This window comes from Pocillopora damicornis, chromosome 11 (genome assembly GCF_964200805.1).
Source record: "Pocillopora damicornis chromosome 11, jaPocDami1.2, whole genome shotgun sequence".
Taxonomy (NCBI): domain Eukaryota; kingdom Metazoa; phylum Cnidaria; class Anthozoa; order Scleractinia; family Pocilloporidae; genus Pocillopora; species Pocillopora damicornis.
In genome coordinates, this window is record NC_142680.1 from 10,072,232 (window position 1) to 10,092,238 (window position 20,007).

At 38.0% G+C, this 20,007-nt stretch overlaps 4 protein-coding genes across 4 annotated transcripts; 3 read left to right on the forward strand and 1 right to left on the reverse strand.

Annotated features, from left to right (window-relative positions):
• Window positions 1-4,784: 4,784 nt before the first annotated feature.
• Window positions 4,785-7,032, forward strand: LOC149037421 (melanocyte-stimulating hormone receptor-like). The gene has a single exon (XM_089186470.1). It carries the CDS (start codon window positions 5,712-5,714, stop codon window positions 6,663-6,665), a length of 954 nt encoding a protein of 317 aa, XP_089042596.1. The 5' UTR covers window positions 4,785-5,711; the 3' UTR covers window positions 6,666-7,032.
• A 492-nt stretch (window positions 7,033-7,524) lies between these two features.
• Window positions 7,525-11,293, reverse strand: LOC149037422 (uncharacterized). The gene has a single exon (XM_089186471.1). The coding sequence runs from the start codon at window positions 10,379-10,381 to the stop codon at window positions 7,574-7,576; it is 2,808 nt and encodes a 935-aa protein (XP_089042597.1). The 5' UTR covers window positions 10,382-11,293; the 3' UTR covers window positions 7,525-7,573.
• Window positions 11,294-14,915: 3,622 nt separating this feature from the next.
• On the forward strand, window positions 14,916-16,840 carry LOC149037423 (uncharacterized). Its single transcript, XM_089187456.1, has one exon. The coding sequence runs from the start codon at window positions 15,024-15,026 to the stop codon at window positions 16,830-16,832; it is 1,809 nt and encodes a 602-aa protein (XP_089043582.1). The 5' UTR covers window positions 14,916-15,023; the 3' UTR covers window positions 16,833-16,840.
• A 684-nt stretch (window positions 16,841-17,524) lies between these two features.
• On the forward strand, window positions 17,525-19,785 carry LOC113679738 (melanocortin receptor 5). Its single transcript, XM_089188495.1, has 2 exons — window positions 17,525-17,685; window positions 18,572-19,785. The coding sequence occupies exon 2, from the start codon at window positions 18,603-18,605 to the stop codon at window positions 19,548-19,550; it is 948 nt and encodes a 315-aa protein (XP_089044621.1). The 5' UTR covers window positions 17,525-17,685; window positions 18,572-18,602; the 3' UTR covers window positions 19,551-19,785.
• The last annotated feature ends 222 nt before the right edge of the window (window positions 19,786-20,007 follow it).

Below are 20,007 nucleotides of genomic sequence, written 5' to 3' on the forward strand. Positions count from 1 at the left end.
ACAGATGTCTGCATTTTTCACTCTTAATGCAACTTCGTCTCTAAATTTAACTTCAATGATAAACATAAACATGTAATTCAGCCGCGAAATTAAGTTTAATTACAGACTGCAGCCCATATTCTGTGCATTTGAGGAAAACAGCAAGAATGAAACGCTACAGAATTAACATTTGCCAAGCAACGCTTGCAAGACACAACCATGAAATCCTAGCTAAAGAAATGCAAATTTTTTTTTGCCTAAGAAACTTTCAAGTGTGTATTTCTAACAAGTAAGCGGAAGGCTTCAATAAAAATGTTGTTAACAAAGTTGGAGTCTTATAAGTTGTTGAGCGAGTTTTACTAGATCTTAACTTTCCATCGTATACATCCAGCCGTTATGAATAAATTGTCTTGCTTATACTTCAGTATTGGAATATATAGCTGTCCTTATCAAAAGAGAATTTTCAATTTCACAAATGACTTGCACAAAAAGAACTTGATACGTTTTCATCAACCAGACATCTGGAAGAAACTGCGGATATCAGAGTCCAATAGGCCAACATTTGCTTCTGATAAAAGCGGAATATATTAGTGATTAAGAGGGCGTAGGAAGGAAATAAAAACAAAAGCACCAAAGGGTTTGGTGTCGAAGTATCTTCTTTCTGGCAAATTCTCGTTCATAGCTTATTAAGCAACTATTCACTAAAGTGGAGGTGAATAAATAAACTATGACCTTCATTTGGCGCGAAAATACTTTTCTGATATTTTTCTGTAGACACTATTTGTTCCGAGGAGCGAATAGTTTGGCGAGAGCGACACTCGAGGAAAACTGTGAGCCCCGAGAGACAGATATTATACGAGGAACTACAATTTCGCGCCAAGTGGAGGCTATTGTGTGTATTGTCCTTCGAACAATTTTATTTTTTTCAAAGCGCGGGATTGCTGCATGGAATGTTTAATTTTCAGTGTTCTCTAGCACAACTTCATTCAACAAATAAATATATCTCTTCTTCTGCAACAGCAGCTAAACGCTCTTTCATGTTGAATTTAATATTAAACGAACGCTTGTATTGTTGAGGACTTAAGGCTTCAAAATTGGGGAATATCGCTTTGGATATGTATGTAAATATATTTATAATAAAGTTTGGATATAACGCACGCTATTTAACAAATAGAGAAGCTTTTACTGTGCTCTGTTCTGTTATAAAGCACGCAGGAAGCGGCTAGAGCACGAAAGAAGTGTAGGGAGAAACACGAGACGTAGTCGTCGTTTCCCCTCTCCTTGAGTGCTCTAGACGCTTCCTAAGTGCTTTATAACAGAGCTGAGCACAGTCATGGCTTCTCTATTTGTTTTATAATAAAGAATCCTTTAAATTCCCCAAGCATTACTTTCAATTTTCAAAACAAACTTTATTTCCAAAGCGAACAACAGCGTCGCCAGCATGCTCTATACTCTCGTAAAGCACGCTGCAATAAGCCAATCTGATTGGAAAGGGAAAAAACAGGACAAAACTGGAGTAATGCAAAATATAGCCAAAGTGGCATAACTGTCAAAATTCATACTAATCATGACGGTGTCAGAGCGACCGCGATCATGTTGAGGTCCAACGCAGCTAGCTCGGGGATCGCCACTGAAGCAAGCTTCACTGGAGAAATTTCATCGACTGCCTCTCGAGTGAACAACCAAGAGCTTGCTCTGATGTCCCTTCCGATGCGTTGAGTGATGAAGGCCACATCCATCACTGCAACCGAGTTTTAAGGCTCTGTAATCCCGAGCAATCTTTATATTCTGGTGAATGAATGAGTTGCCAGTAGTCGGATCCTTGTGTTTACGCACAGATTTCTGGAATCGCCACGGGAAAACATTGCAACTCACTAGAAGGAAATGTATGGCGAACGGTTGTTCCGACGTCCAAAAAAACGATTTTATTGAGAGATTTTCGCTTTTTCGCTGCTCTTTCATCAGAAATGGATTTGGGTAATGCTGATACTACGAAGGCGTAAGTTTTTGTTTGAAAAACCATGTAATATGTAGTAAAATCTACCGATTAACTTGTCTCCATACGCAAGGTTTATTGTGAATTTGACATGGCGTAATGGTCTTGAAATTTTGAAAACATAACCATTAATCGCCAAGGAATAACTCAGCTAAGCCGTTCCAGTCTTTGGAACGTATTAAGTCTACTTCTAGCGTTTTTCATGGCTTGGTAATACAAAAGAGCGCCAGAAGAGCTTACCTTGAAGCAGCAGGAGATTGAGATGGCGTACTTGAACATTAAATATTATTGCGGTACATTAAAGTGATGAATCACCTACACTGCTTCTTTGTTGTGATGAATACGAACGAATCAGCGTTGATAATCCGCTCAAAACTGAACCCTTTCTTCTGTGACAATGAGTGATACAAAATGGTCTCTTAAGAAGCGATGCACAACCGATGATAAATCCACAGTTTCTGCCGGAGTTCCCGTGATATTGCATTTCCTGACAAGATCCTTCAAGGAGTTCGAGAAGAAAAGTTGCAGCTCAAATACCTTTGGATTTTTCTCAAACAAACTATCACTTGAACGAGGGATTTCCTCATGTTTTTCGTCGCCTATTTCATCCTTTCAGAGAGCAACAGCACGGTAAAAATAATTTTCATCTCTGTGGACAACGACTTCTCTCCGTAAAGGAAGTATATTTTCAAACGTCGTAATTTGTTTATTAAATACGTTAAGAAGCATGAAAACAGGCTGTGCATATATAAATACAACTGAAAAGACTTAAATGAATTACTTCCTAGCGATTCCTGGCTAATTTTGTAATATTTCGAGACCATTACGCGATGATGACTTCACGATAAACCTTACGCAAGGAGGGAAGTTTTTCATTTTTTTTTTTTTTTTTACATATTTCGTGGTAATTTCGACAAGGATCCAATTACTGGCAACTCATTCATTCGGCTGTCGTTCATTCGTAAAACTCGCCTTGAGCAGTTTGTTTTTTATTTGTCATGTGAAAAAAATTGCGTTTTTTTGTGAGCCACAATTCGGCCGGATTTCACTGAACATTTCACCTCCACATTCTGTATTAGAGACTAAAAAACTTCAGGCAAAAGTATTAAATTCGATCTGCCACACTATTTGAGTTTGTAAGCAATTGCAGAATGTGGACTTAAATGGTTTTACATTTTTGACAGCTTTAGTCTTAGGCAGCCAATAAGATTATTTTAACTATTATAAAAAGGATTTTGATTGGCTTATTGTAGCGTGCTTTAGGAGAGTATAGAGCATGCTGACGACGCTGTTGTTTGCTTTGGAATTAAAATTGGTTTAAAAATTGAAAGTATACATGGGGAATTTAATGGATTCTTCATCATAAAACAAATAGAGAAGACTGGACTGAGCTCTGTTCTGTTGTAAAGCACTTAGGAAGCGGTTAGAGCAATCAAGAAGAGAGGAGAAACACTCGACTACGTCTCATCTTTCTCCCTACACTTCTTTCGTCTTCCTTCTCTATTTGTTAAATATTTATCAATATAACATATGTTGGCACCTGTAAATTTTCATAATTTTATCTAGTAGGAAATTGCCACGAGTTCATTTTTTTCTCCTTTTGAAAAACCGATTAAGATCTTTGACAATGACTTTTTTATTGTAACATGCTGGGAGTGATATCACTCCTTCGTTTTACTTTCTTTGAAATATGAAAGTGGAGGATAAAATTGAACTTCAAAGTGTAGCAAAGGAGAGCTGTTCAAGTTATTATTTTATGGAAGGTAAATTATTTTCAATTTTTAATCATGCTCAAATAAAACGCTTAACATAAACACCCTATTGACATACGAGCCGATCTCAAGGCCAGTTAGACACATGAATTTGAACTGTTTTTCGAAAAATTAATACATACGAAATTTGAGGATGATTTATCACCCGTGGGCAATTTGAAGGAGAGCGCGTGAAACAAAACAAGACTATTATCGGATCTTACTGGGTTTATTTTTTTGAACTGCTGTTAAATTTTGGCTTATACAGCAAGGTTTTGTCCTTAATTGTACAACGAAAATACTTACAGATGTTTGCGTTTGACTCGTAAAAATAATTAACTTCTAAATTAAAATTCACTTACAACACAAATACATAGTTGTGTCGCACACGAATGTTTATTAACAAGTTCCGTTCTTAGTTCTGTGGCATAAAGGATTGACAAGATCTCCTGCCGAAAAAACAAATTATAGTATTTTTAACGCAAGAACCTTCCAAGTGGGCTTCTTTGAAAGGTACAAACGAAAGTCTCAAAACAAATGCTTTGTATGAAGTTAAAGAGTAATAAGTTGTTTAACGAGTATAACTAGTTCTAATCTATTCATGGATTTATTTCAGACCACAGATCTATAATTTGTTTTTATCATGCCTAAGTATTGGAAGATAACTGTCCTAATCAAAAAAGAATCTTTGATGCTCAAGTGAATAGAATAAACTTTATTTCATTTTTAACCGAAAAAGAAGAAGATCACAGAGTTCAAAAGGTTTCCTTTTTTCTAATAAAAAGGGAAAAATATAATGACGAATATCTCTCAGAATAAAGTAAGAGACCAAATGAAGAAAATGAATAGCGCAGAGAAGGTTGCTCCTGTCCAACCCCTGACACCGATTCCGTTTCTAGCTAAGTCGGGCGCGAAACGGAAAGTAAAAAGCTGGAAGGCTTTTTTAATTAGAACGTTGAACATGAACATCTTTATATATAAACGTTAGCATCTGTGACTAAACATTAATTTTATATACTTTTATGTACAGTCGAACTTCGATTATCCGGACATCGATTATCCGGACATCGATTATCCGGACTTTTCGATTGTCCGGACTTTTTCTCTGGTCCCATTTTTTTCATGAATATTAATGACCTTAGATGTTAAAAACTTTAGGAGGTAAGAAAATTCAGAAATTATGTTAAAAGTCAGGAAAATTGCGTTTAAAACAGCGCTCCGCTTTGGAAAGATCGAGCGCTCGGAGACAAAAAGAGACAAGAAGCATTCTAATGCGTTCAGCTGAATTTTGATTGGTTCAGTATTATTTTGTTGCTAAGGGAATGTCATGCTTGATCAGTTCGATGAGCGTGGGTTATGTAAACACACGAGACGATCATAACTCAAAACGACAACATGTCTACGAAGCGAAAGCGATCTGTTGAAGCAAACTTTTAGAATTAAAAATGTGTTATCTTTATTTCTTTTGTTTACATTGTCTCATTAATATTCATATTTTCGATTATCCGGACTCTCGATTATACGGACTATTTACCCTAGTCCCACCGAGTCCGGATAATCGAGGTTCGACTGTATTTGGAGATTGCCACGAGTAATTATTATTTTCTAAACCGACTAACCTCTCTGGCGAGGACTTTGTTTCTTTTAGATTGCTGAAGTTGATAATGATTTTTCTTAACTTCATCGAAATTATATTAAAGTATAAACACCAATCTTGGTAATGAAAGTTTTAGCCAAGTGACAGGAAAGAATTTGTCGTGCTATGAAAAGAAGCCTGTTACAGAAGTCTCATTTTGCCAATTTATACCCAAGGCACATACAAAAGTTCGAAAATACTTTGACTTAACAACTGATGTTTTTGCATAGTTTAAAGAACGATCTCCCCAAGATGTTTTTGTATAATCATTTCTCGGAGGCTGTTGTTACGGTGAATTATTTCTTGTTGTAATCACAGGTAACCCTATAGGAAAAAGGAATACAGAAGTATGATGGCAAGAAATAATTTAACAGGAGGTGGAGTACGAATGGAAACATATGAAGGAATGTTATGTCCCCCCTCTTTGGCAGGTGGATTACGACAACAATCAATTTGTCTCGCATTGGCAAATGTGATCCTCTCTCTCACTGCTATTCTTGGTAACTTTCTAATCCTCATTGCCCTTCGTAAAGAATCTTCCCTCCATCCGCCATCCAAACTTTTGTATCGTTGTCTGGCAATAACGGATCTTTTGGTTGGTCTCGTTAGCCAGCCTCTCCATGCTATTTATTGGATATCTATAGCTAACGAACACTGGAATCTTTGTAGATACACAAGGGACGCCGCCTACATAACCAGCTATACATTATGTGGAGTATCTTTGGGGACAATCACGGCCATAACCGTTGACAGACTTCTCGCCCTGTTGTTGGGGCTGAGATACAAAACAAATGTAACTTTGAAGCGCACAAGTATTATTTTAGCTGCCGTTTGGGTTTTATCTGGTGTGGCTGCTTTATGCTACATTTCAGATTACCGTATAACCCTATGGTGTGGTTATATCTGTATTCCATCTTATTTGGTGATCTCAATCGCTTCGTTCACAAAGATATTTCACACCCTCATTCGTCATCAGGCACAAGTACAAGTTCATGTTCAACTACAGTTGAGCCAACACAATTCACTGAACATTCCGCGATACAGAAAAGCGGTGTACAGTGCACTGTGGATACAGTTAGCATTAGCTGTTTGTTATGTACCATATACCATAGTTGTAATCGTGTTTGAGGAGCCTAATAAAGGAACATTTTCATCGCATTTACGTGTCACGAGAGGAATAGTAGCAACTTTAGTTTACTTCAACTCGACATTAAACCCGTTTCTTTACTGCTGGAAGATTAATGAAGTGAGACAGGCAGTGAAGCTGACAATCAGACAATTAGTTTGTTGTCCATGGAGTTAGATCTGCCTCCATTGAGGCATTATTTTATTTGTTATTTTAGAGCCGGCTGACTTTTGGTTTGTACAAGACAACAGTCACTTAATAAGATAGAAATGAATATGAAAGAAACCACTTCGTTGCTCGAGCCTTTGTTAAAATTCTTTATTTCCAATTGCGTCGATAAAACGGCAAAGAGTAAAAAAAACAGCAACTATATCTTGAGGAAACTTTGTTGCATGCGACAGTGCTTATTATGATTATAACGACTCCTATTATAAGCTCCTACGATGTAAAAAATAACAGGACGGTAGTTCGATATTACTCCTTTGGTTTGCTTCCTAAGTGATATGAAATGAACTTCAAAGATCATTAAAGAAGAGTCATTGAAGTTATTTGTTTAATGTTACTCAAATAAAGCACTTACGTTTGCGCCCTATTGCCATACAAGCCGGTCACAACTGAGAAGATGCTTTTAACTACAACACAGAAGTTTTAAGAGAGTATTTGAAACAAAATTGACCATCACTAGGTCTTATTGAGTTCCCTCAGTGATCGATCGTTTTTCCAAAATTAAATTTAACATATCATCATATTCCTTTGGCTGTAAATGATTTTTGCGTGAAAAGCAGGGTTTTATCTTTTACTGTGGAAATATAAAACTGACAGATGTCTGCATGTTTCACTCTTAATGCAAATTTATTTCTAAATTAAACTTCACTGATTTGAGGAAAAGAGCCAGAATGATATGCCACAGAATTAACATATGCCAAGTAACGCTTTCCGTCTATTTAGTGATATAAACGAGTTATAGTATAGTATAATCTTTATTTAAGCACGAAACAATTCATCAGCAATTACATTAATTAAAACTATTTAAAAATTAAAACACTAACTAATATTTAAAAGCTGTTTTCCGTGAATGCCGTGCGTTATAGAGTGGCATTGATCTTGCGTTTAAATAACCCCAGAGACTCTGTGTTCCTCATATCACATGGAAGACTATTCCATAATGTGGCTCCACTATAGCTAAAGCTTTTTCGATAATAGTTAGTGCGAGGTAGAGGAACATTGAGTTTATTTTCAGAGTCCCTGAGGTCATAAGCAGAGTTACGCCATTTAAACTTAGAATTAAGATATTCAGGAGCTAGCCCGTGCAGACATTTGAAAACCATGGTAACTCTATGAATTTCCTGCTGGCTTGTCAGATTTTTCCAACTTAAAAATTCAAGTAGCTTAGTTGCATCGGCATCATAGCTGGAAAATGTCAAAACACGGGCTGCTCTAATCTGTAATTTCTGCAGCTTATCTCGTAGCGTTATCCCACAGCTACCCCAGACAATGTCACAGTAATCAAAGTGAGGTTTTACTAAAGCTTGGTAAAGCAGATGTAAGGTCGATGCTGGGATCAGATGCCTGACTCGCTTTAGGCACCCGATACCTGAGGCAATCTTTTTTGTTAATTTTTCGATGTGACTATGCCAATCGAGCCTATCGTCTATAATCACACCAAGCGATTTTGTAGAAGTAACCTGGCTCACCTGAGTGCTGTTCATTCTAATTGTTGGTGAAGCTGTGAGAGTACCCAGTCTCTGCCTTGACCCTATTAGCATGAATTCGGTTTTTGTCATATTCAGTGTGAGTTTATTCGCTTGTAGCCAGTTGAAAACGTTTGTTAAGTCCTCATTCAGACAAAGCTGTATACTCTCAAGATCACCGCCCGCATATGTAAGGTGTGTGTCGTCAGCATACATCCTCGGCTCACAATTTGATAAACAATTTGGAAGATCGTTGATATACAATAAAAACAATAGTGGACCGAGGATGGTCCCCTGGGGGACGCCGCAAGTTAATGAGCAGCTGCTGGACAGCGACCCGTTCACAGAACATTTCTGTGTGCGGTTTTCCAAGTATGACTGAAACCATTTGAAAGATTTGCCATGTATGCCATAATAGTTTAATTTCGATAGGAGGATCTGATGATCAACAGTGTCAAAAGCTTTTTTCAAATCTAGAAAAATGACTCCATTGATTTTCCCGTTGTCAATATTATATGCCCAAGAATCTGTCGCTTCCAACAATGCTGTTACAGTTGAATGAGTAGCACGAAACCCTGATTGATTTTGATATAGAATATCATGTTCTTCCAGATAGGCATACAATTGATCGTAAACTATCCTTTCAAACACTTTCGCCACTATTGGAATCACCGATATTGGGCGGTAATTGTTGACATCATCGCGGTTACCCTGTTTAAAGAGAGGTGTAACCCTTGCATATTTCCAATCATCTGGGAACTTCCCTTGGCTAATAGATTGATTGAAAATATCACATATCGGCACACAAATAAGGTCAGCGCATTCCCTGATAAACCTAGCAGATATTGTGTCAAGGCCCGTTGCTTTTGACTTGTCTAGTTTATTTAAAAGTGAAAATACTTTATTTGGATTAGTAGGTTGGAGCTCAAACCGTTTATCTGTACCGGCAAGATATCGTTTATAGCTACTACTATCAAAATCTATCTCACTGGCAAGTTTTGGACCAATATTAGCAAAATGGTTGTTGAATTCGTTTGATAGCTCCAGTGGATTAGTTATCGTTAATCCATTCACTTTTAGTGATGTCACTGACATTTTCCCAGATTTACGTGAAGTTAGCTCGTTTATAGTCTGCCAGGTCTTTCGGGAGTCGCTAGTGTGCTTGTTAAAAATATTTTGGTAATAAACTTGCTTTGCTAAGCGTACTTGCTTATTGACTAAATTTCTTTGTTTCTTAAACACTGCCCAATTGTTGGGATCATTTGTTTTGATTGCTTTGATTTTTAATATATCTCTATTATGCATCAAGTCTTTCAACCCAGCGGTAATCCACGGAGAACTTCGTGAACGAACGCGCATCGTTTTCAGTGGGGCATGTTTGTCAGCGATAGCTAGAAATGTACATTTCCATTGCTGCCACATCTCGTTTGGGTCGGAAGACTCATATACATTATTCCAACATTGAGACTGAATATCATCTCGAAAATTTTGGCAATCGAATTTTCGGAAATTTCTGTATGTTATTGAATTATGTCCATTCGACATCCCGTTCAGAGAAAGTTTTCTATAAACATACACCATGCTATGATCACTTATCCCAACATGACAAACTCCCGAACAGGCGATCTTATCCGAGCAGTTGGTGTAAATTAAATCAATTAAAGTTGACGAGGTGGGTGTTATCCTCGTCGGTTCAGCGATGAGTTGCTCGAGTCCGTAGACATCAGCAGTATTCTTTAATTTGGATGTATCATTGTCATATCGTGCAGTAACCATGTCACAGTTCATGTCTCCCAGTACAAAAAATTCTACATTTTCACTATCCAATTTCCCAATTAGGGATTCAAAAGGTGAAAAAATGCCAATAGGAGAGTCAGGTGGTCTATACCACGTAACAATCACAAAGGGTCTTGTTTTTGGCTTATGGATTTCCAAGCAAAGGTTCTCTAATGCATCCATATGTAGATCAGATCGTACTGTAAAGTTGATTGAATTTTTAACGTAGAAACATACCCCCCCGCCGCCTTTCGTAAGTCTATCGCGGCGAATTATTTCGTATCCCGGAATATGAACTTCGTGATCTTGAATGCTCTCGTTCAGTTTTGTTTCGTCTATAGAAATAATATCTATATCGTTGTTTGCTAATAGGATTCTTAGTTCGTCTATATGTGTAGTTAATTGATTTATATTGAGTGAGGCCATTCTAAAACCACGCAAAGGTGGCAATATTGAGGCAGATTTTACGCCCCTTTGGCTGCTTGATCGATTTCGCACGGCATTGACGGACAGCACATTATCTCATTCTAGGTGCGATTTAAAATTATTATAAAACTGCACATTACCTTTAGAGTTTAAGTGCAGTCCACCTTTGTTGAGTCCATTATAAGATATGTTCTCATGATGAATTAATTTCCATCCGTTTTGATGGCAGAACTTCTCTAGATGCTTGTTGGCTGTTTTTACGGCCTGGTCAAGCTTATCTTTTCTGCATACAAGCTCCGACAGCGTGACTGTAGTATCGCAGGTGCTCTCGATCTGTCTCGCGAGGTCGACTATCGATTCGGCAACAGCCTTTGGTTCCCTGGTTTTAAGATCATTAGTCCCAATGTGTAAAATCACTTCGTTGGGCGAAAATTCCAGACTTGGCTTGAGATAGTGATTCATGGCTTTTGTCGTAGCACCCGAGAAAGGCTTGACTATAACCCTATGGCCCACTGCTTTTCCCAGGTCTCTTCCAGGTATTCTTGAGATCATCGAATCGCCTATGAGCAGGGTTGTGCGCTCTTTCGGTTGTTTTGGATCTGTTTTGGTCGGTTCGGATTCTTTTCCTTCTGGGGTGTTATTAAGACCTCCTTTGTTTTTCGATTTCTTTCTTTTCTTCTTTGATTTCACAATGGAGTCTTGAGGTTTGTTGGCACAAGGTGTTGGCTCGCCCAAGTTTGGGACAATAGTGCGTTCATTAGGGGTGTTATTCGTTGGAAGGCATTGTGCAGCTGCTTCTCTAGATACGATTTGCAATGCAAAATTTAAAGAATCGCGTTCTTGGACTAACTTTTTATTTTCTTCCTTCAAAGAAAGAATTGCTTCCCGAAGTCGAGAATTTTCGGATCTCAGATCTTCCTCTTGGGGTTTCTCTTTTACATGAGCCCATAAGTTTAGAACTTCGGTTTTTAAGAAGTCTAACTCCTGTTGTACTGATTTGGCGCCGTTCTTGTTAAATGCCGGTGTATTGGCTTCTTCTTCTCTTACGAGAATAACGCGAGTCGTCATCAACCGGTAGCTGAAGAAGCTTTTTCAGCTTAGCTTTTAACGTTTTCGCTTCAGGACCTTGGACTTGAAGGGTGCCGGTACTATTAAATAAAACCAACGTGATTGTCTTCGACTTCAAAGTACTTGACCTTTCAGAGGTACTCGCGGTTGTAGAAACTTCCAAATTCAAATCTTTGAAACAGAACTCTTGAAGTTGTGTAAGGCTCCCTTTCCATTTGAATAGACTTTGTTTGTCGTCCCAAAGTAGGTATTGGTTTGAGGAAAGTAAGGAAGATTCAATGCCAACAAATTCGACAGAATTCGCGGAGCCCTCGGAATCACGTCCGCACGCCATCACCGTATCACCGTACCGTTCGTAAAGGAACTTATACTAGATCTTAACTTTTTATCGGATACATCCAGAGAGTATTTTTAATTTCATAAATGACTCGCAACAAAAAAATACTTGATATGTTTTTATCAACCAGACATCTGGAAGAAACTAATATCAGAGAGTCCATTAAGCCATCACTTGTTTCTGATAAAAGTGGAAATATGATGAGGAGGGCGCATGAAGGAAATAAAAACAAAAAACAAAAAGGGTTTTGTAGCGTATTATCTTCCTCCTGACACATTCTCGTTCGCAGCTCAAACATTTAACAAATATCACCAAAGTGGAGGTGAATAAATAAATTATGACCTTCATTTGGCGCGAAAATACAAATGGATATTTGCATGCAGACACTATCTGTTTCGAGGAGCGAACGAGAGCGATGCTCGAGGAAAACTGTGAGCTTCGAGAAACAGATAATATACGAGGATAATTTTGCGCCAAATGAAGGCTATTGTGCTCACTGTCCTTCGCACCTTTTTTTTAACGCACCGGATTGCTGCGTGGAATATTTATTTTTCAGTGCTCTCCGACACAACTTTATTCAACTAATAAACTTTTCCCTACTTCTCTAACAGTAGCTAAACGCTCTTTTATCTCGAATTCGATTATAAACGAACGCTTGTGTTGTTGTGGGTTATTGGGCAATATTACTTAAGATAGATATGTGCGTATATATACATATATAATTTGCACAATGGAGAATGGGCTTCCGTTTTCAACGCTTTATTCAAGACCCGACGCGTTTCGGCATATGCCTTCCTCAGGGGCCTTAACATGCAATTGTTACAGAGTCGTAATTGGTTAATTGTGTGACGTAGTACAATGCGTGTTGCTTAATTAAATCCTGAGTAAAATCTCTCGTATTAGTGTTTCTAATTGGTTAAGAGTTTTAAAACCTTTATAACGTATGTTTTAAACAATTTATGTACCCAAAACCCTATAAAGGTATTCGCGTAAAAGCTTTATCCAGTTCTTTTGTTTAGTCCACACGGCTGAATGGAGTTTAATGTTCTTTGCCAGAAAATCTCTCTTTCTCTAAGGACTTCTTTCTTTTTGTCAGTCTCTAAATGATCTTTTCTGATTTCCTCTATAATGGTTATGGTAACATTATTGTCAAAGTCGTGAGTTCGTTTGTTATGTAAAAAGTGTTCAGTGAGTTCGCAGTTACTCACTCCCTTTTTAACTCGTGAATTGCGCGCATGCGCAAGAGCGAGTTATAGATACGATGTGGGGAATAGCATTCGCTCGCTCGCTCGATTGGTCGATTCCTGTAAACTTTTTTTCGATTTTAGGCTTTTGAGTGCATTTGATAGTTTTTGGCGAGCAATAAACAAACAAAATGGCGACCTTTGTTGCTAAGAATAGTGGTGGGGTGAAAAAGAAGCCAATGATAATCTTAAAAAAGTTTTTTTATTTCGTTTTAGTTTCGACAAGCGGCGCCAGCGACTGGCAGGCATGCAAGGATTCACACTGAAATAACAGAAAAACCTTCGTTTTCATAGAATTGTAATTCACAGTCCCTGAACTTGAAAACGATTCGAAGATTCATTGAAAATATCACTTACTGCGAAGCGCACGGAGTTTACAGATGTTCAAAAGCTTTTTCTGTTATAGCGTGAGATTGAGGACAAAATCGATCATTACGTTTCGTATCGTGTGTTTTTCCTGTGTGAAGCAACAAAAGATGCCGGCGACTGACGAAATTACAAGTTAACACGAAAATCAAATAACACCTAAAGAAACAATTTTAGCTACCGATTTTCAATGAATTTTTAACGAACAATTTTCTTATAAGTTTCAAGACAATTTAAAGATTCAAAATACGTATTACGTACTAAAATGTGAAAGTTATACACCACTGATAAATAGGCCTGAAATGAAATTCTATCTTGTTATTGATTATACGTTGCCTAGCACGTGACTAAAATCTACCCAGGCGGAGATCCAAAATGACGGTGGCAGTCTTGGCTTAGTTATATCACTCAAAACTCGTTCCCATCTGTCTCATTTGATAAAGAGGGAATCGTTAATGTTTTCATTAATTAAGACAGTATTATATAACAATAATAACAAATGGAAAGAAATACTAAGCAATTGCTCACGGCAGCTCGCGGAATGTCTCGTGGAACACTACGAGAGGCAGCTGGCACAAAATATTGCCGTGATAGCCGACACTTTCGAGTCACTCGAGAAGATTGAGGACTGGACGGACAGGGACAAGCAACAAGTAGAACAAGAAATAGAATCAATTATTGACACGAAAGAAAAACAGCTAAAGGAGAAAAAAGAAAAGAAGCTGGAAACTGCCCGTAAGAACAAACAACCGGTGCAAGAGGCAGAACATCAACCTCTTGATCGGGGCACTGAAACATATGCAGAAGTAGTCAAGAAACACATTCGTCAGAAACTGACCCCAAATAAGTCAGACCCCACAAGAAGAAAAATACCACCTGAAGAACGTGGCCAAAGAAGGTACTATGAAAGATCATCAAGGGACAGAGAGTGGGGCTACAGACGCTACCAACAACAATCACTAGATTACAACCAGCATGAAGGAGGTAAGCGCCAATCACAACGGCGGTATTTTTTAAGCGGTCGCCCACCCGCCAGGAACAGATACAAAGATTGAGATTGAAACCAAACCGAAAAGATATCAACGGAAATTTGACATTGGAACGGAAATGGACAATGAGTAAAGTCAAACCCAAAGAAATGACACGTGAGAAATCCACACAGATAGAGAATATTTTAAATAGACGAACAGTAAACTTATCTGGCATTCAACTTACGCAGTCGGAAACAAACCTTCTACGTAAGGGACTTAACTTTTGCCCAACACCACCGCCACCAGGAAAATATGAAATCAGTAAGGACGTTGATGCCTTTGCCCGTAGACTAACCCTTAAGGAATATCACACTCCTGAGAATATAGAAGACGTAATAGACGGTCCTGGATACCAACCATCGATTCTTCAAAAATTGAACCAGAAGGAGCGCAAGGTGTATACTGGACCTTCAAGGGAACCATACCTTAATACATATATTGACAAATTAAGGCAAGAAATTAGTGATGAGACTTTGTACAATCTACGATCTCCACGTAATAATCTAACCAAACGTGAGAGAGCAGCTTTGTTTAGACTAAGCAACAACACGGACATAATCATCAAGCCCGCAGATAAAGGCGGAGCTACGGTCATCATGAATGCAAAGGACTATGTAAAGGAGGCTAAACGCCAACTAGACAATGAAGAATATTACAAGAGAGTAGGAAGAGATCTCACTCTTGAACACGAACAGCTCATAAACCAGTGCTTAGATACACTTATGGACGACGGAGAATTAGAAGAAGAAGTAGCTAAACTCTTAAGACCAGCACAATCAAGGACTCCTATATTCTATATGCTCCCCAAAATACACAAAGTTAACAATCCAGGTAGACCAGTAGTATCCTCCGTGAACAGCCACACGGAGAAGCTATCAGCTTATGTGGACGAATTTTTGAGACCTATAGCAGAAAAGCTACCGTCATACATACAAGATACCACACACTTCATTAAGCGAATACGGAGTTTGGGCAAGTTACCCGAAAAGTGTTACTTAGCAACTCTGGACCTATCAAGCCTATATACGAATATAGACACAGACGAAGGACTCACTATTGTGGAGGAAGAGCTAGGCAAAACGAACCAGAACAAGCCATCACCGATGACATTATCGTGTCTCCTCGAGAAGGTTCTTAAGCTTAACAACTTTACCTTTGGCAATGAACACTACATTCAAATCAAAGGAACAGCCATGGGAACCAGAGTCGCTCCCAACTTTGCAAACGTATACATGGGTAGACTTGAAGAAAGATTCGTGTACCAAACAGAGTGGATGGACCATATCATACTCTGGGTACGCTTTATAGATGATATGTTCCTTATCTGGAAAAGTGATAAAGACTCTTTGATTAATTTCATAAATTACCTTAACAGTGTAGCACCCTCAATCAAGTTTACACACGAAATCTCTGCACATTCAGTGAATTTCCTTGATACGACCGTTCTAAAGGACAATCAAGGCAACATCAGTACAGATGTTTATCAGAAACCAACTGATACTCATCCATACCTCCATTGGACATCAGCACATCCACCTCATCTGAAACGGAGCATCCCATACAGTCAAGCCTTGAGGTTGAGGCGAATATGCTCTTCAACAGACACATTGAAGAAACGAATCCTGGAATATTCGGATTTCTTTGTAGCGTGTGGTTATGCACAACGCAAACTTCTCCACGAAATGCAGAAAGTGCTAACATTGACTCAAGAGGAATGTTTACAGACCAAAGAACGTGAACCAACAGATCGAATTCCTCTGGTTACTACATTCAACCCCCATACCACATTTATTGCAGAAATTGCTAAACGAAATTGGAACTTTCTCAAATCAAAAAAAAGATTATCACTCATCTTCAACAAGCCACCTTTAGTAGCCTACCGACGACCGAAAAGTCTACGAGACAGACTTGTTCGTTCAAGATTTGTAAATGAAACACCTCAGAATTTGATACCAAAGGGATGTAGAGCATGTGAAAGAACGAAGTGTAGTTGGTCTAAAAAGATCAACCAGACCACAACTTTCACCAGTCCCAATAACAACAAGACCTATACCATATTTCATACAGTGGACTGCCAATCGTCATGGATCATTTACATAATCGAGTGCAACATTTGCAAACTTCAATACATTGGCAAAAGCGAAACTGCATTTAACCTACGGTTAAACAATCACAGAAACCATATTAAAAAGGGAGTGAGTAGCTGCGAACTCACGGAACACTTTTTACATAACAAACGAACTCACGACTTTAACAATAATGTTACCATAACCATTATAGAGCAAATCCGAAAAGATCATTTAGAGACTGACAAAAAGAAAGAAGTCCTTAGAGAAAGAGAGATTTTTTGGCAAAGAACATTAAACTCCTTTCAGCCATATGGACTAAACAAAAGAACTGGATAAAGCTTTTACGCGAATACCTTTATAAAGTTTTAGGTACATAAATTGTTTATAACATACGTTATAAAGGTTTTAAAACTCTTAACCAATTAGAAACACTAATTGTTTACGAGAGATTTTACTCAGCATTTAATTAAGCAACATGCACTGTACTACGTCACACAATTAACCAATTACGACTCTGTAACAATTGCATGTTAAGGCCCCTGAGGAAGGCAAATGCCGAAACGCGTCGGGTCTTGAATAAAGCGTTGAAAACGGAAGCACATTCTCCATTGTGTAAATTATATATATATATATTATATATATATATATAAGAGCATTATGCACGCTCACTAGTTTTTCTAGTTTGAGCACTCTGGCATGGCTTAGGTGATCCCACATGTGTGAGATCACTTGGGGTGGCTATATTGCCTTACCTCCATCCTAGCATCAGCACTGCACTGATGAGGCCCAGAAGGCCGAAACAGTACTGTCTGCAGTTAGTTATATATATATATATATATATATATATATATATATATATATATATATACATATTATATATTATATATTTATTTGTCTTTATTTGTCTTTTTCCTCCCACAATATATACATCGCTCTACTCCTATGTATTGAGCACTGTCTTACGTAAGTCAAATTACTCTTTATACATATATAATCGCATACTAATATTTATTAACAGACTTTCGTCCATATTCTGGGATTTTAGAGGATAGACAGCAAGAATGAAATAACAAAATAACTGTTTCCATTTATTTAACGTTTTAAATGCAAGGCACAACAAAGATCTCTTGCCACAGACAAGTCCTAGTATTTGTAGCGTAAGGACCTTCGCAGTCCGCGTCTTTAAAAGGTAAATGAAAGTCTCAAAACAAATGCTTTGTATGAAGTTAGAGAGTAATAAGTTGTTTAACGAGTATAACTAGTTCTTATCTATCCATGGATTTATTTTAGACCGCTGATCTATAACTTGTTTTTATCGTGCCCAAGTATTGGAATATAACTTTCCTAATCAAAAGAGGATCTTTGATCGCTCAAGTGAATCGCGACAAAATGAATCCTAGTACCTGCCGTACACATGACAGCTGCCTTAAAACGTTATTCCACTTTTAACCGAAAAAGAAGAGGATCACAGAGTTCAAAAGGCTTACTTTGTTTCTGATCAAAAGGGGAAAATATGATGGCGAATCTCTCGGAATAAGTTAAGAGGCCAAATGAAGAAAATTAACAACGCAGAGAAGGTTGCTCCTGTCCAACCCATTTCTAGCTAAGTCGGGCGCGAAACGGAAAGTAAAAAGCTGGAAGGCTTTGTTAATTAGAACGTTGAACACGAATGTCTTCATATATATGATAGCATCTGCGACCAAACATTAATTTCTTATTCTTTTATGTATTTGGAGATTGCCACGAGTAATCATTATTTTCTAAACCGACTAACCTCTCTGGCGAGGACTTGGTTTCTTTTAGATTGCTGAAGTTGATAATGAATCCTCTCAGCTTCATCGAAATTATATTAAAGCATAAATACCAATCCTTGTAATGAAAGTTTAGCCAAGTTACGGGAAAGAACTTGTCGTGCTATGAAAAAAAGCCTATTACAGAACTCTCATTTTGCCAATTTATACCCTTAACAGCCGATGTTTTTGCATAATTTAAATTACGATCTCCCTAAGATGTTTTTGTATAATCATTTCTGGCCGGCCGCTGTTATGATGAATTATCTCTCGTTGCAATCACAGGTAAGCCTAAAGGAAAAAGGAATACAGAAGTATGATGGCAAGAAATAATTTAACAGGAGGTGGAGTACAAATGGAAACATATCAAGAACTGATATGTTCCCCCTCTTTGGCAAGCGGTTTACAACAGCACTCAATTTATCTCGCATTGGTAAATGTAATCCTCTCTCTCACTGCTATACTTGGTAACTTTCTTATCCTTGTTGCCCTTCGTAAAGAATCTTCCCTACATCTGCCATCCAAACTTTTGTATCGTTGTCTGGCAATAACTGATCTTTTGGTTGGTCTCGTTAGCCAGCCTCTCCATGCTATTTATTGGATATCCATAGCTAACGAACACTGGAACCTTTGTCGATACACAAGGGACGCCACCTACGTAACCATCTACGCATTTTGTGGGGTATCTTTAGGGACAATGACGGCCATAACTATTGACAGACTTCTTGCGCTGTTGTTGGGGCTGAGGTACAAACAAACTGTAACTTTGAAGCGCACAAGTATTATTTTAGCTGCCGGTTGGGTTTTATGTGGTGTCGCTGCTCTATGCTACATTTTAGATTACCGTATAACCTTATGGTATGGATGTATTGGTGTTCCATCTTGTTTACTGATCTCAATGGTCTCGTACAAAAAGATATTTCACACCCTTGTTCATCATCAGGCACAAGTTCAAGTTCATGTTCAACTACAGTCAAGTCAACCAAATTCACTGAACATTTCGCGATACAGAAAGGCGGTGTATAGTGCACTGTGGGTGCAGTTAGCATTAGTTGCTTGTTATGCACCGGGTATCATTTATGAAATTCTGAACGTTCACAAGAGAATATTTTCACCACAACTCGTCGTCAGCAGAGGAATTGCAGTCACCTTTCTTTACTTTAACTCGACATTAAATCCATTTCTTTACTGCTGGAAGATTAGTGAAGTAAGACAAGCAGTAAGGCAGACAATCAGGCAAGCACTTTCCTGTCCATGGAATTAACTCTCTCTTGTGTTATAATCGAACTTATTCTTCTTAAGTTGACGTTTTCTGTCACGGCTGCTAATAAAGAACCCTCGCCGAGAATGTTCAACAAATGAACTCATGAAGAACAGGGAATCCAAAAATCAACCATGTCATCTAGGCATCAAACCATGTCCTTACCGGTATCAAAAATGCCAGATGATGGTCATAAAAAAGACATGCACGTATAGACAAAATAAAACTTTAACTTTAATATCTCGTTTTACCTTCTTAGTAAAATAAAATATGGTTAAAGTGTCAGGTAGTAGTGAAGAAAAGCTGTTATGGTTAGTTTTTTTGACAGCCGGCAAATTCAAAACTGTCTTCCTTAATAAAAGAAAGTGCTTTACTAGGACGCTTTACATTGACGCCCTATAATTCTATATCATCCGGTCAGGAGACTGGATGTTTCTATACATATTTTGAAAACTAATGA